We start from the raw sequence: 17159 nt of genomic DNA, 5'->3' as shown, positions 1-17159 counted from the left end.
CTTTTGGAGGATAGGTATCAGTAGTAAGCATATGACTCATCTGCCATAACATTTAATCTAAATTTTATAACTAAATAACGAGCTCTTCTAAAAGAAATTGTTCATGTGATGTTTGCATAGTTAAAGATGATGACAATTCCAGGGGTGTGGAACAGCAGGTTCTAATTTGGAAGTTTACTTAGCTGCTCGACTCCAAGATATACAGGGTTTAGAACAAAGGCTTGCAGACCAGAATTACATTAAATGTTTCCAAAGAGATTTTGATATTATTCATATTTCCTTCTAGGCTTCAGGCCTCTAATACTCAAAACCATCACAGTCAAAGACTTTTTTAGTGCTCAATCTTTTCTTTTTCCTACCATTCTTATGGAATAATACATACTCTTAGAGAAAAGGCATATTGATTAAATTATTATTCTTTAAACAGAAGAATTTTATTATCAAATGTAGCCATTATACAATCATATTCAGGCAATGGGTTTGTGTTAAGTGTGTCTGCTTTTAAGATCTTCCATATTTTTTTTTCTTTTAAGTTTTATGTTTCAGTTATCACCAAAATTCATACCAATACTGTTCCTCCTCCCCCCCCCAGTTAATTAAGTTAAAAGATATTTAGCTTGATTAAAGTGGTGATTTATTTGGTCCTCTGGTGTTAGTCATTACAGTAATGCAAAGTAAACCAACAATAGTATCTGAATGGTTTTATACTAAATTTACATCCAAGCAAAAGAGGAAAAACTTAAAGAAAAGAAATATGTGCCCTTTGCTAATTAAATTTCACTTTCCTCTTTGGAGTTAGATGATGCACAGTGGTTCCCAAAAGAACCAAAGAGTCTGAAACTGTATTTTTGTAGCACGAACACAGCTAAACATAGAGAAATCGCACCATTTATTACATTGCCATCAACAACTGTTCACATAATATGATACATTGGTGTTTAACTTTCCTCTCTGACCTGCACTATGATCATTGTCTCATGCCCTTAAAAATTATGAATATCAGACAGTGAAGACATTAAAGAAATAGAGTAAAGGTTTTAACACTATCTTAATAAGCACAGTATTCACTTGTTAGTTTATTGTTCTTCAGAACGTGTTAAGCATTTTCCCAAAGAACACTTGTAACATTAAAAACTATAATACTTTTCTCATTGAAGTCTGAAGCATCATTCATGAGAAAAGTACAACATAAAATGTTACATGTGAAGCACGCCATTCACATCATACTGTAAACCAGAGTGGACTACTTTTTTTGTAACTCCTTCCTTTTTTTGTTTTTCATTTTGAATTCTAGTTCAGTGATCTGCAAATTGGGATAAGCATACTCCTGGGGGCTACTTTCTGGAATCTTCCTTCAATAATACATTAAAGGAAATCAATTTCTTGATTTTTAGGAAAAATCTGTTTCCTAAAGTTTCTTCTTCTCTATCTTCCCACTAATAACTATTCTTACACTTAAAAGAAAGCACATCTATTACCTGCAAGAAATCTTATTATGACACTATTTCCCCAATTATAAAAACCTGAGGAACACTAATCAAAAAGGCAGTTGGAGATATTGGTGTAGGTGTGGTATGGAAAAATGACTCTAATGACTATATAATAATACCTCTTAAGCCTGGATATTTCCAATAATTTGTTTTCAACAAACATAGGCTGAGCTAATCAAGTCATCAACTGATACATCATTACAACAAAATTTTTTTTGTTAACTTAAAGAATGTAGTGACACTGCTATTATAAAAATTTTTCAACTCCCCATCAATTTTTATTATTCTTGAGAACATTTCATCTATTTAAAAATGTAAACTTCATGTTAAATGCCATATTGCTATATTTTTAAATGGAATGAAGATGGAAATAGAGATGGTATTTAAATTCCACTGGAACTATTTGAGTGATATAAATATTCACTACTATAAACACAGAGTTTAAATGCCATCAAAAATAAATAAATAAAATATCATTGAAATTGCATAATTTGCTGTCATTTAAATTTATGGCTAAAAAAAGTGAGATGTTGATCTATAAATGAAAGAAAGTACTTAGCTTTTCTAATTATTTTAAAGGCTACACAAGCATGAACGCTTGGAGACCACTGCCACCGTTCTTATTTCCAATTGGTACCTGCTCACAATAGGGTTCCATTTTTAACTCTGGAATTTTTTAAGGATTTAAAATTTAATCCAATTAATCCATGTAATCCAATTTCTCATAAAATATTTTAGAAAGTCATTTCTGATTGATTCTGACTAGAAATCATTAAAATAGAAAGATTGGGGAACATTGAGGCTTTATTTCATTGCTCTTCTTGGTTTGTTAATATTCTTGAATAAAGTATCTATTTTAAAAGCGGCGAGGAGTGAGCAAACTTCAGAGAGACTGAGAGAAGGGAGAACAGAAAAAATAAAGTCAAGCTACAATACCACTGCTGATGCTGTGGATGGCGGGTTTGCTGTGCTGGGCTTGGTCGCTCAGTCGTGTCCAACCCTTTGCACCCCCCGGCTCCTCTGTCCATGGGGATTCTCCAGGCAAGAGTACTGGAGTGAGTTGTCATGTCCTTCTCCAGGGGGTCTTCCCAATCCAGGGATCGAACCCAGGTCTGCTGCATTACAAATGGATTCTTTACCTTCTGAACCACCAGGGAAGCCCAAAAATACTAGAGTGGGTAGCCTATCCCTTCTCCAGGGGACCTTCCCGACCCAGGAATCAAACCAGGGTCTCCTGCATTGCAGGCAAATTCTTTACCAGCTGAGCTACCTGGGAAGCCCAATGGTGGCTTATGGAGGAGTATATTTTTAAAGGACAAGATTTTCCCACTCAAGGAACTTATAAGATCATAATTTTTTTTAAACATCTAGTTGGAAGGAAATAGGCATACTTCCTTTCAAATTCACATTGAGTACCTCTTTGCAGTAAGAGGAGAGCTGGGTCTGCTGCACATTGCTTGCAAAGTCAGTAAAAGCCATAGGATTTGGCTTCACTCCTATAAAGTGTAGGACACTGGCTCCATCAGGTTGTTGGGAACTCTACAGCCTAATGTAGGACTTCCTCCGAGTTGCTAGGAGTTCCCTAAGAGTTTCAAGGTAAGGTAAGCGTTTCAAGCCTTCCATGAGTCTTTCAGACCTGAGGCTGCCATGGCATGTGGTTCAGGAAATGCTCAAGCCAAATGGAAAGCATGGCTGAAATGCGGCAGGGTTTACATCTGAAAGCACAGGGAGAGAAGGACAGCCTCAGTGGAAAAAACGTTCAGCAGTGGCAGAAATACAGGAGGAGCGGGAAGTAAGCGTGGCTGCTGACATGGGGGAGCTCAGCCGTCTCCACTGATGGGCCCTATTTATCCAAGTGTGTGTCCTCTGCTGCACACAGAGCCTTCAGTGAGTTTGTCCCTCATGGTCGTTTTATGGCACTCCGTGCAGCCATAAACACCACAGATTCCATCTGGGTCAGGCCTGTTCTGACAGGCAACCTTGGTGATTGAATACCATGTGAAATACAAGTCTCAGTATTTGTGGACAAGCGTCTCCCAGCAAGTCCAAAATTTCCTCAATCCTTGTAACCTGGAGAAGAGTTTAAAGACTCACGCAGACATTTATAGAGGCACATATTGCAGAGGTGGTCCTGGAAGAGGAGGGTAAAAGGTGAAATAATAGACGTTAAGGAGAATTTTTCCAGGGCCTGCTCACCTACGGCGAATGACTGCACTCACTGTGGAAGAATTATTATATCTCTGACTACTCCAGAGAGAGCCACCGCTTCACTGTGGCTTGTGGCAATAACTTGATTTTTGGTGGTGAGAAATTAGGCTCTCTCATTGGAAAAACATTTGGGATTAAAAAAAACAAACTTCCACTTATTATTAAATATCAATATATTAACTTCCTGTGATAGTTTATACCTCTTTGCTCTTTACTTATGAACTGAAACAGCTTCCCCATTCCCTCTGCCCTGGGTACTCACAGCCCTTTTCCAGAGAATGTGGAGACATACAATTCTGGCACCGTCTTGCACCTAAGACTGCCATGGAGGGACTTTACCCCTTCAGTAAGTTCTATCTTGCTGCAAATAGCACTTTCAGATTTTTATTTCACTCTCTATGGATCTGAAAACCTGTACTGTTTATGATTCTGAGATCTGTTAAAGCTATTTTAACATTGTCGTTGTTGTTCAGTTGCTAAGTTGTGTCCGAGCCTTTGAGACCCCATGGACTGCAGCACGCCAGGCTTCCCTGTCCATCACCAATTCCCAGAGCTTGCTCAAACTTAGGTCCATCAAGTTGGTGATGTCATTCAGTCATCTCATCCTCTGTCGTCCCCTTTTCTTCCTGCCTTCAATGTTTCCCAGCATCAGGGTCTTTTCCAATAAGTGGGCTCTTTGCAACAGTTAGCGAAAGTTTTAGAGCTTCAGTTTCAGCATCAGTCCTTCCAATGAATATTCAGGGTTGATTTCCTTTAGGATTAACTGGTTTGATCTCCTTGCAGTCCAAGGGATTCTCAAGAGTCTTCTCCAGCACCACAGTTCAAAAGCAGGACCCCTACCTGCGTCAAATACCCATGGCAGGAAGGAGCCCGGGGGACTGGCCTGTGGCATAGATGATTTGTCTCCAACAAAGTGAACTTACCTACTTTTATCTTGTATTTGCTCAAGGACAGCCTTGTTACAAAGGCTTCACCAAAATTACGCACCTCTCATTCTTCTCAGAGCCAGATCCCCAGTCTTGCAGTGCTCAGGGCAAAGTTACCTGATCTTTGCCCTGGTCTCCAAGGATACAACCTGCAAAAACCTGGTGAAGAACTTTGGGGCACAGAGTGGAGAGCAGGGCTCTGGAGTGTTATCTTGGAATTCCTTATTAATTAGAAAAACAATAATCATCTTCCTATGCTTGCGATTCTCTTCCATACCCTCAAGGTAACCGTACGTAGATTCACTTGGAGCAAATAATCAAGGGAAAAAAAATATGTGTTTGCAGCCCTCCTCTGTAATTTAAATATTTCTCTTTGAAACAGCAAATTTACTTTGAGTAGATGTTCTCTCTACAGAGCATGATCCTGCCACGAGAGGTAAATCTTCAGTCAGAGACCCAGGTGACAGCTCCATGATTCTGGCACAGGCAGCCCGAGTGGTTGCCGGTCAAGGGGGGCCCTCCTCAGCCTCTTGCTTCTTCCTCCTCTGGGGGCGGACGATGCAGCTTGTCTGTGTATAAACACTGGGTTTGCAACATAAGGTGACTGAGCCAGCGCTGAGCCAGGGTGGGGGCAACTCCTAAGCCCTTCTTTCTTCAGAATCAGAAGTGCTTATACTCCTTATCTACATGTTCATTAACAAATATTTATTGAGCCACTCCCAAGAGAGCACCGAGATGAAAAAGCGTGAGATCCAGAGACGGTCTGGGCTCCACGCCACCTCTGCGATCTGTTAGTATCTAGACGCTCAATCATGCCCAACTCTTTGTGACCCCGTGGACTGTAGCCCGCCAGGCTCCTCTGCGCATGCAATTTTCCAGGCAATAACACTGGAGTGGGTTGCATGCCCTCCTCCAGGAGATCTTCCCCATCTAGGGATCGATCCTGCATCTCTTATGTCTCCTGCATTGACAGGTGATTTCTTTACCACTAGCGCCGCCACCTGGGAAGCCAGTGTTGGGACCTTGGCAAATTATGAACTCCTTTCAACCTCAGTTTCCTCTTCTTTAAAAGAGGGGAAAAGTAAAAAAATAAAAGAGGGGAAAAGTAATGTTAGTCTCTAATGGGGAGGGATTCAGCGAGGATCCAGTGATACAAGGTTTCTAAAGGGCTGCGTCCATTGAAAGAACTTGTAGCTCTTAGGCAAACTGGATTTGATGGGCTGTGAGCAGAAGTCACGTAATCCCATCAGGCAGGTCCTCTAGGGGTCTGCGTCACTCTGAGATCACAAAAAGTTCTCAGATCAGTTCTTGTGTCAAGAAGAGTCTCCTTTCAGAAAGTCAAATATTTGATATCAGATCAAATCCTGGAGCTCTGTTTAATTGAGAGCTTCTCTCCACCCAGCTTGCCGCGGAGCCCGAGTGGAGGGAGGGAGTGGAGCCCGTCTCCTCCTGCACTCTCCCGGCTCTGTTAGCGGTGATGGTGAACTTCTCCAAGGTTAGGGGCAGAGGAGATTACAGGATAGGAACCAGAGGAGAGTGGGTAGAGCCAGCATCTGGATGTGTGCTTGGCAGAGGCTCCAAGCTGCCTCCTGTCGTGGGCAGGTGGCCCCAGGCACTGCACTTCCCGTTTGCAGTTCCCAGGGCAGGGGCACCTGCCCCAGCCCTTTATGTGGCTCCCCCTCCTTCCAGGGACCCTTGTCAAGCTCCCTCAGTTTCTCACCTGACTGGAGAGAGAAGACAGCACATCCCTCCTCCTTCCTCATGTGGAAGGACACTGCCCTGCAAGCACAAATCTCGCGGAGGTCAGTGGGGCAGAGGTCAGTGAGCTGGCTGTCAGCTTCAGTGGATTTTCCTTCATTTTGCTGTTCCCCATCCACTCTTCCCTTTCTTCCAGTGCCCTGGTTGGTGCTGAGCGAGATTTTTCCTGGTGGAATTCGAGGACGTGCCATGGCTCTAACTTCCAGCATGAACTGGGGCATCAATCTCCTCATCTCTCTGACATTTTTGACGGTGACGGGTAAGAACTTGCTTTTCCCTAAGGCCTTTTATGCTCTTAGGACAGGTGTTAGGGAAGTACATCACCTGAAAAACACTTTCTTGTCAACATTTTCAAACACTCAAAAGTAAAGAGGATGGCCGTGAACCTGATGTAACAACCACCCAATTTAAACAGTTATGAATCCTTAATTCATTCATGACCCCACTTGTTCTGCCCCCAAATTAGCTTAAGTCATGTTCCAAAAACGTCTCTAAAGTTTCAGCAGGGACCTCTAAAAGATAAGACATTTAAACACTGTGACTACAATAGCATTTTCACCCCTAAAAAAAATACTAATAGTAATCCCAAGTATCCAATCTGGGTTCACATCCTTCCTTATAATTATTTTTTATACTTTATTTGAATCACAGTTCAAATAACTGATTTACAGTTGATTAGTATGTCTCATAATTTACAGGTTTCGTCTCTATGTTTCCTCCCTCCTCACACTGACTTTTAGTGCAATGTCAGCTGTACCCATAAAAGAAGAATGTTCTGGAGACACAGACATAGCCTCCTGCGGTCCTAGTATAGCTGGGTATTGCTTTCAGCTCTGAGTGAAATATTTTTGGAGAGTTCCAGTGGGTCCCCCTAGGAGGGCACCCTGGATGACATGGGCATATGACCTATGGTCTGTGAAGAACAGTTGCGGGATCTCGGGGTGTTTGACTTGGCCAAGATGCTGCTCAGGAAGGGATGCGTTCAAATATTTGAGGCATGTCATGAAGACGGGATGAGGAAGACTGATGCAGAGTACAGAACAGAGCCTCTGAACCCATATTCCCAGAAGAGAGACCTGGCTTTAGAAAAGAGTGAGGAGTATGTTTGAAACAGACAAGGCTGATTCACAATGAAGTCCACATCTTTAGAAGTGGTGAGCTCCCTGCCGCTGTAGGTACTCAGACAGAAAAGGGGACAAGTTTGATGAGATGAGCCTTTTTTTTCTCCCCCACCTTCTACTTTTCTGATTTTATGCCCCAGAGAGGGAAGGAGGACCAAATATTTAAGCTCTTTAGTAGTATTCACTTGGGGGAAAACATGCCCCAGCAGCGAGAAAGGCGAGAGAGAGCAGACTTTAATTAAAATCATCAGGGGGACTGTGGTACCGGGCTTGTTTTCCTTCTGAACCCACCTCAGCACAGCTGGCCTACAAGTGCTTCGTATGTGTGGATCCTTCCACTCTGCTGTTACCAAACTGCCTTCTCACAAAGCTGCTCGGTCAGTGTTCCTGACTGACTAGCTGTGATGTGTGGCCACTCAGGGCTGTCTGCCCTGGTTCAGCCTGTGGCTGGTCTGAGCCAGGCTCCTCCTCTCTGCTCCTGGCGACACTGGACTTTCTGCCACGCACAGGGCGCCACAACGCGAAGGCAGACTCAAGTGCATCGGAGGCCACCTCTCACTAGCCACCTTGCCTGGACCTCGGTCAGTACTGCAGAGGGACAGTCCCTCTGGCAAGAAGCCGCCAGAGGAAAAACTCGGTTAGCAGATGAGATCCATCAAAGCCTGGAGGATCCTGCTTCTTGCTGATGCTTCTTAGCAAGTTACTGTCCTTCATTCAAACCATTATCATTTTTTCCCCTCTGAATCCAGGAAGCAGCGTTGCAAATACAGTGCCAGCTACTAAAGTGATGAAATACTGCCAACACGAAGTGATTTATTCAAGTCAGAGTAAAGAAGGGGGAGCTCATTCCAAGAAGAGTCTATTTGTATAAATGTCTTTACAAATGTCGACCAAATAGAAACCAAACTGCTACAGCAGTGATTCCCCAGAGAGGAACTGTAGAGGGTTAGGAGAGAGGAGAGAGCTTACTTTCTGCTTGGCGTATTTGTGTGTTGTTTGAGGATAGCTTACTTTCAGCCTATGTGTTTCTGTGTTATTTGAGATTCTGTTGTTTGTTTGTCTTGCAATGAACATGTCTATTACCATTTTGAAAACAAAAAGTATGTTCACCAAGAAAATGGCATTGGGTTTAAACTGTGATCCTTACAAGACTGTTATTCACTTCACCAGAGAAAGCTGGGGTTGTTTGTGAAAATGAACCTTTCAGATGCTGGCTATATTTTTAATTTGTGATTGCTATTTCCCTGGCTCTACTGGCGTGTTTGAAAATACATATGTTTTTATATGTGCTCTAGAAGCGTCTATCCACAAATGGGATGGAAGCAACACAAAATGCATCTCTAACTGGTTTCTTTTGTCTCCCCCAGATCTCATTGGCCTGCCGTGGGTGTGCTTTATATATACAATTATGAGTCTAGCATCCCTGGTTTTTGTTATTGTGTTTATACCTGAAACAAAAGGATGCTCTTTGGAACAAATATCAAAGGAGCTGGCAAAAGAGTGAGTATTGTGTGTGTTGCTCTCTGAACAGCACTCTTAGCTCAAAAATTCAGCTTTTATATACAATGAAATGATAATATCTGAAATTATTTTAGGACGTTTGTTTTGGTGGGGAACCATATCTCAAAAAATAATTCTAGTTTCTCTGCTATATGTTTAATTTGCATAATTCACCTAAGAATTTGGAATAAGCACAGTTTTCTAGTCTTCCAAAGCTCTTTTCAGTAATGATTGAAGAACCTCTCCCATCTCTGTGCCTCCCCATCACAGGAGTGGTTTTTTTGTTTGGGGTTTCAGATTGGTCCCAGAATGACATGCTCACCCTGTGTTAAACAGTGGGCTTCAGCCTTCTGCCTGTATCATACTGGTAGGTCCCTTGAAGCCTTAAACACCCATTAAGGCTAAAATTACCAGGAAAACTCTTGGGCTTAAATGTCTAGAGTTATTCCAAATATGGCACAAAATATGTTATGCAAGATGAAGAGTTTCCTACATGAATAGGCAATTAGAACACTGGTTAAATAAAACTCACATGGAGAGATTGCTTAAACAATTTAAGACAGCAGTGGGCTGTAGAAACCCCTGTTTCTTTAGGAGCGGAACTCACAGCTCTGAGTGATGAAACTGGCCTGGGGGAGGAGGCGATCAATGCGCAGGGGCCAGGCTTGAGAGGGAACTTGCTACTCTTCCTAGCATTTAATCATTCTACTTGAAATGCAGGAATACGTGTTCTTAGGCTTTAATATAACAGGAGGAAAATACATATTTACAGTTTGATTTTCTTTTAAAAATACTTCCAGTACACTAGAGAGAAATGTTATGATGGCTAAAGAAATTTGCAAGCACAGTGATTCTTCAGCTTTTGTCCGAAGGAAGAGTAAACTTGATAGGTGAACTGATATATGTGAACAAGTATATAGACTGAGTGAACAAGTATATAGACTGAGTTTTTAATCCTGGTTTAATAATATTATATAATAATTATTTATTATCATTATTATTAGGGTATAAAGTGAGTAGGAGCATGGACGATTTTTACTTTGTACTTTATATACTTTAAAATGTTTTACAGGTAATTCTCTGGTCATTCAGTAATTAGGACTCGGTGCTCTCACTGCTAGGGCCCGGGTTCAATCCCTGGTTGGGGAACTAAAATCCCACAAGCTGAGTGGTGGCAGCCAAAAACAAAGAAACAAAAAAAGGCTTACATTTTAAAGATATTTCATTTTAGTAAGCAGAAAAACTTTTCTCTTAATTTAACATAAATATCAACTGTAAGGCTAATTTTTGATGCAGATAAGGCCTTATTTTTTTTAAGTATTCAATGAAAATGAAAATTATTCACTTACAAAAAGTATAATTGTCATGAAAGCCAGATATCCCCTTGGCCTGGTCAGAGCATTGTCTGGCTTTATACAAGTTAAAGTCAAACAACTGGATTTCTTGGTGAGCACAGAATCTGAACAAGACAATTAATTACACACACATGATTTACATAAGGAATATCTTCAGACCTTAGTAACGCAGTGCATTCATCTGTAGACTGGAAACACGTCTGCCAGATGCAGGCCTTTTCCAGAACTGAGCTGCCAGGACCCTGTTGACATCCACCTTTGATGGTCACCCTTTATTCTCATCCTTCCCTAAGAGCTTGTTTCACATCAGTGGTCTGTTTAGATATAAAACCTTCTCCCCAGATGTAGTGGCTTGAAATACACTAGTTGCTTTTTCCCATGATTCTTTGGTTTGGCTGCTGGGTGGGGCCCCTGCTCATTTCACCTGGGCTCAGTCATGCGACTCCAGCATCAGCGGGAAGGGCAGTTGGTGGAAGATGCTGACACAGAGGGGCGTTTCAGTTCTCTTTGGGTGGCCTCATCCTCCAGGAGGCTACTGTGGCTTCCTCACCTGTCAGACTCTGGGCAGCATTCCAGGTAGTGGAGGCAGAAGCTGCAAGGTTCCGTGAGGTTTCCATTCTGGAAGTCACGTTACATCACTTTCTATTGTCAGTACAAGTCCTAAGGCCAGCTCAGATTCACATAGAGATTGACTTATGTCTTGATGAAATGACGGGCAAAGGTCTTTTGTTTGTTTGCTTGCCACATTTAACCTATCAATTTGACTGCACCAGGTCTTAATTACAGCATGTGGGATCTAGTTCCCTGCTGCTGCTAAGTCGCTTCAGTCGTGTCTGACTCTGTGTGACCCCATAGACGGCAGCCCACCAGGCTCCCACGCCCCTGGGATTCTCCAGGCAAGAAAACTGGAGTGCATTGCCATTTCCTTCTCCAATGCATGAAAGTAAAAAGTGAAAGTGAAGTCGCTCAGTCGTGTCCAACTCTATGCGACCCTATGGACTGCAGCCCACCAGGCTCCTCCGTCCATGGGATTTTCCAGGCAAGAGCACTGGAGTGGGCTGCCATTGCCTTCTCCGCTAGTTCCCTGAGCAGGGATTGAACCCAGGCCCCCTGCATTGGGAGCACAGAGTCTTTGCCACTGGACTGTGAGGGAAGTCCCACACCTACTGTTTCTTCAAAGTCTTACCTCCTGCCTGCATGCTAAGTCACTTCAGTCGTGTCCGACACTTCGCAACACTACGGACTGTAGCCCGCAAGGCTCCTCTGTCCAAGGGATTCTATAAGCAAGAATACTGGAGTGGGGTGCCATTTCCTTCTCCAAGGGATCTTCCCAACCCAGAGATTGAACCCGCATCTCTTACTTCTCCTGCATTCCAAGTGGATTCTTTACCACTAGTGCCGCCTGGGAAACCCTTTTACCTCCTAAGAAACAATTTTCCCCCCTGGGTCTTCTTCTCCTACCTCATCAACTCTTAATTCCTTCTTTCTCCTTCTACCCCAACATGATAGTTTTCTTTGATATCTTAGCCCTACATCCTTTTGCCTTAAGGCCAAATCTTCATCTTCAAAGCCTTGAGTAACCCTAGTCCTGGATAGTATTCGTTTCTCCTGGATCTTCAAGATTTTCTAGTCCTATTTTCTTTTTATGATGCCCTCTCTAAAATTCTTGTGGTTTCACTTCCTAAAGTAGGTTATAAAATTTTGGTTTCCAGGGATGGTCTCGACCCATTATCTTCCTTATGTAACTTCTACAGTGCCTTAATTAAAATTGATTCCTAGTGGATGACTGAAAAATATCCACCATGTGGCCTGTCGATCCAATGCTGACTTCATTGTATGTGGGTATTAAATTGCAGACAGCAGTATAAAGCATAACAGGTTTTGATCTGTGGATCATAGGATGAGATTTAATCTATGACCTAACAGTCTGTGCAACGAGAGGAGGAAGAGGTATGTGCTCAGAAAAGGGAGATGAATGGGCTTCACCATACTGCTCCCTTCCCACAACTGCAGAGATTACTCATTCAGCTCTTTGTTGATAATCTACTATGGACTAGACACTGTATTAGGAAAGATATCCAGAGTCCATAACTGAAGATATCCAGAGTCCATAACTTCCTTATTTGAAGAGGCAGACCAGAAAACAGACCATTGCAATACACTGTGTTGGCAAGTGCAAAGGAAGGTCACATGTACTGGGGAAGAGAATTCCTTTAAAGGTAAGGGTTCGTTACAATTCTGGTGAGCAGTACTAATTTAAAAAATTGAAGTAGGGAGAAAGCAGTAATGAATGAACTGAACAAGGCTATGCATCACTCCTTATCGCACTCTTTTAAAGTCTTAAAGCAGAATGTTCTCAATGAATTAAAGTTAAGAAACTTTTAGATCTTTCTTTTTCATATGGGACTGTCAGAATGTATCAAATTTCAAACCAAATGAAAGTTTGAAGACAAAACTTAAGAAAAGCCGGTCTTTCTATCCAGTAGACCTCCACAATAAGGCATTCATAAGAACATAGTGATTTGGGTGGCTAAAATTCAACAAGATGTATGCATTAGAATTCAGGGTAGGGAAGAAATCCATCTAAATTAGCAAAACTCTGTATTATGAAATGTCTTTGAAAGAATCACATTTCTGTTCCTTTTGAGTCACACAATTACTCAAACTTAAATACAGACCCTCTCCAAGAAAGTTTTAAATCGCAAATTAGGAGAGATCCAAAAGCCAAAGGCAGACTCTTCTTGTGCCAGGAGGTTGATGGAGAACAGATATAAATAATGGCACAGGTGTGTATGCAAGATGAGTTGGCAAAACAGTTCTGCATTTTGAATTCATTTCTAGCAGCAGCAAGCAGCAGTATCCACCTGGGTTGCATTCTTGCAGGGAAGCCCAGTACCTGAGGGCAGAAAGGAAAGAGTTGCTTTCAGAAATCTTGGTTAACTGATTTCTACAACACCAAAGAGCCTGGGACAAGTCTTAGCTTGAAGCAGCAGATTGGCCAGTGCTTTAAATATTAAGAAGTAAGCAACCTGAATGGTGTAAATTGGCCAAAGTTATGTATGAAGTATGTGTGTTAAACAAGGTTCCCTGGAGGGAAATGGTGGAGACAAAAATAGAAATAAAATACATAATTTTATTGAAAATTTATCGAACTAGCTAAGTGAACATGGGGCAGCAGAAAGTCCCAGGGAACTTGAGAGGACGTGAAAGTTGAAGAGAACTTGAAGATGAAGGAAGGTTACAGCTGAGCTAAGAAAGTCTTTCTGAACTTAGGAGTTAGTGAAACAAAGAATCAACTTTTGTCACCAGGGAAACACAGAGTTCAGATGTTATGTCCAATGATTTTCTAAGCAATAATACTACTTATTATATCGAATTAACTTCAAATTTGATACTCCATTCCACTTAATATTTTCGTTCCTCATATTTAGAGCTGGTTTCTTTTCCTTCTGTTTCTACAAGGCTGAGAAAACACATCTTCTTCCAAAGTTGTTAAATTTTTTGTAAGATAAACAATGACTCAGCGCAGAGGTCAGAAAAGATCTCACTAATAATGTAATTTGAAAGGATTTTATTTTGAACCCGTGCCCTGCCAGCTACAAACACAAAATGGGACATTTGCCATATGTGCTATTTCAGCTGTGACTTTCATTCTTTTCCTCAGCTTAAGTGGAGGCAATTAGAGAAACACAAGTTAATGTTTTGTAAATATTTTAGCTCTGAGGCTTAGATTATTTTTCACTTTTAGCAGCTAATTTTATGTGGCCATTCCTTCACTCATTCACACAAATTCATTTATTCGCTGAATATTTACCGAGCATCTGTTCCATGCCACACACTGCTTTAGGTGCTATAACATTAACCAGTGAGCAAAGTGCCCTAAGAATTAAGATAGTAAATGTGTGTGTGTGTGTGTGTTGGGTGGGTACTTTGGATTGGTGACCTGAGAAAGTATCGTGAAAGATAATGTTTCAGATATAAACTGAGTGCTAATAGTCAGTCCTGCAAAGAGAGAGGGAAAGAGAATTCATGCAGAGAGAACAGCTGGGGCAAAGGCTACAGTAACACACTTGACCTCTTCTAAGAACTGAAGGATGCCCAGGAGGAGGCTGCAACCTTTGAGATTCAGTGAGAAAGTCAGTGGAAGTAGATGTGTAGAGCTTCACAGACTGAGTGTGGATTTCATTCTAAGTGCAATGGGAAGCTACAAAGTACTTTAAGCAGGGAAGTGACGTGACCTGATTTACTTTAAGGTGTACCACACTAGTGTCTGCCGGCACATAGCTGCACACGGCAGAGAAAGCATGTGAGCACAGGGCGGGCCCCAGGTTCAATCCCACTCATGACCTCCAGGGCCCCTCCCACGCTGCCTGGCAATTGCTCACGTCCATTGTCTATGAACTGCCTCTCCTAGACAACTGCTCAACACCAACTCCCCTCTCTGGGAACTTCCCACCTCCTTGGTGGTGGTGGTTTAGTCCCTAAGTCATGTCCAACTCTTGTGACCCCGTGGACTATAGCCTGTCAGGCTCCTCCATCTATGGGATTCTGGACAAGAATACTGGAGTGGGTTGCCATTTCCTTCTCCAGGGGATCTTCCCGACCCAGGAATTGAACCTGGGTCTCCTGCACTGCAGGAAGATTCTTTACCAACTGGGCTATGAGGGAAGCCCACCTCCTTAGCTCTCCTCATTCCTGCTGACAGCCTTGCTTCTGACTTCATGGAAGCATGCATGCCCACTCACTCAGTTGTGTGTGACTCTTCTGTGACCCCGTGGGCTGTAGCCCACAAGGCTCCTCTCTCCATGGCATTCTCCAGGCAAGAAAACTGGAGTGGGTTGCCATTTCCTTCTCCAGGGGATCTTCCTGACCCAGGGATTGAACCCGGGTCTCTTGTGTCTCCCGCATTGGCAGGCGGATTCTCTACCACTGAGCCACCTGCGAAGCCTCTGCTTCTGACTTCACGGAAGAAATGAACACAATCAGAAAGGAAACTTCCCTAACCTCTCACTTCACCCACATCCCATCGTCTGTATCCAAATATAGTACCATCCCCCCAGGCTCTGAACAGTGAAAGTGAAGTCGCTCAGTCGTGTCTGACTCTTTGCAACCCCATGGACTGCAGCCTCCCAGGCTCCTCCATCCATGGGATTTTCCAGGCAAGAATACTGGAGTGGGGTGCCATTTCCTTTCCCAGGTTCTACCTTTAACTCATTGCTATATAAAGGTGACCACTTCAAACCCTCTTCCCTTCCTTCCCCTTTCCAGAACATTCCCCAACAGGACTCTCGGTCCACCCCATCCATATCTTCCTTCTCTCCTGGATCTTTACTTTCCATCAGCAGAAAAATCTTATGTGATTCCCCCCTGCCCTCCCTTAAAAAAAAAGTCTTTTGGTCCCATTTTCCTCCTTAGGTTTTGCTCTGCTTTCATTTATTTTCATGTTTTCTTTGCCATCATTTATAGTAAAGTTCTTCCAGAGTTGTCTCTATTCCCTGTGAGCAATTCCTCTCTTCCTAGTCTCTCATGAACCTGCTCCAGTGAGCAGACTTTTATGGCCACTGCTCCACTGACATTGTTCCTTTTAACATCCAGGTTACTCCACGTTGCTCAACCCAGTGGTCAGTTCTCGGTCAGCATCTTAATGGCTGGCATAGTGACCACTACCAGCATGGACTGGGGTGAGCATGCCCTCCTTGCTTCACTGCCTTCAGGGACCAACCTCCCGGTTGTCTTCTACCACTCGCTTCTTCTCAGCATCCTCTGCTGGATCTGCCTCATGTTTCACTGTCTTAAAGTTGGCGTGCCCTGGGGCTTCATCCTCTCATCACCTGTCTATCCTTCCCTGGCTCATTGATCTTAAAGCCATGGCCTTTATACTATTCATATGCCACTGATGTCAACACTTATACCTCTAGCTTCAATCTCTCTCCTGAATTCAAGTCTTGTCTATTCAACTCTTTACACCTTTTTTCAAATGTCTAACAAATCTTTCAAACTGAGCATGATCTAAATTCAACCCTGATGTCCCCCAAACCTACTCCACTCACAGACATCCACCTCACTTGATGTCCACCTTATCCTTCTACTTGCTCTGGCCACAGATCTTCGAGTCGTCCCTCTCCTTCCCTCCACTCCGTATTCAATCTTTCAGAATATAGTGTTGGTTCTTATTTCAAAATACATCTAGAACCTGGCCATCGTCACTGTTCTTCCCCTGATCTGAGTCACCATGCCCTCTCCTGTGTTACTGCAGTAACCACCTGTACATGCTCATTCACTTCAGTGGTGTCCAACTCTCTGAGACCCTACAGACTATAGCCCACCAGGCTCCTTGTCCATTGGGATTCTCCAGGCAAGAATACTGGAATGGATTGCCATGCCCTCCTCCAGGGGATCTTCCCAACTCAGGGATCGAATCCACATCTACCTTCATCTCTTGCATTGCAGGTGGATTCTTTACCCACTGAGCCACCTGAGACCCACCTGACTGGTCCTGTTTTCAGTCTCCATCCCCTCCAGTGTTTTCAGCACAGCAACCAGTGACCCCTTTAAATGTGATCAAGTCATTCCTTTGCTCAACTCTTCCAGCAGCTTTGATGGCCCGTGTTGTTCAGTTGCTAAGTCACGTCTGACTCTTTGCGACCCCATGGACTGCAGCACACCCAGTCTCCCTGTGCCTTACCGTCTCCCTGAGTCTGCTCAAGTTCACATCCAGTGAATCAGTGATGCCATCCAACCATCTTGTTCTCTGTCATCCCTGTCTCCTCCTGCCTTCAATCTTTCCTAGCATCAGGGTCT

General features: G+C 42.9%; 1 protein-coding gene across 1 annotated transcript in view; it reads left to right on the top strand.

Moving 5' to 3' along the window:
• Positions 1–17159, top strand: part of SLC2A12 (solute carrier family 2 member 12) — a 59644-nt gene that overhangs the window by 36773 nt on the left and 5712 nt on the right. The window contains exons 3-4 of the mRNA XM_061130423.1: positions 6519–6641; positions 8871–9003. Coding sequence (XP_060986406.1) covers positions 6519–6641; positions 8871–9003 — 256 coding nt within the window. The remainder of the gene's footprint in view (positions 1–6518; positions 6642–8870; positions 9004–17159) is intronic.

The sequence above is a fragment of the Dama dama genome, chromosome 26, assembly GCF_033118175.1.
Source record: "Dama dama isolate Ldn47 chromosome 26, ASM3311817v1, whole genome shotgun sequence".
Classification (NCBI taxonomy): Eukaryota; Metazoa; Chordata; class Mammalia; order Artiodactyla; family Cervidae; genus Dama; species Dama dama.
This window is presented reverse-complemented; position numbering and strand designations above follow the sequence as displayed.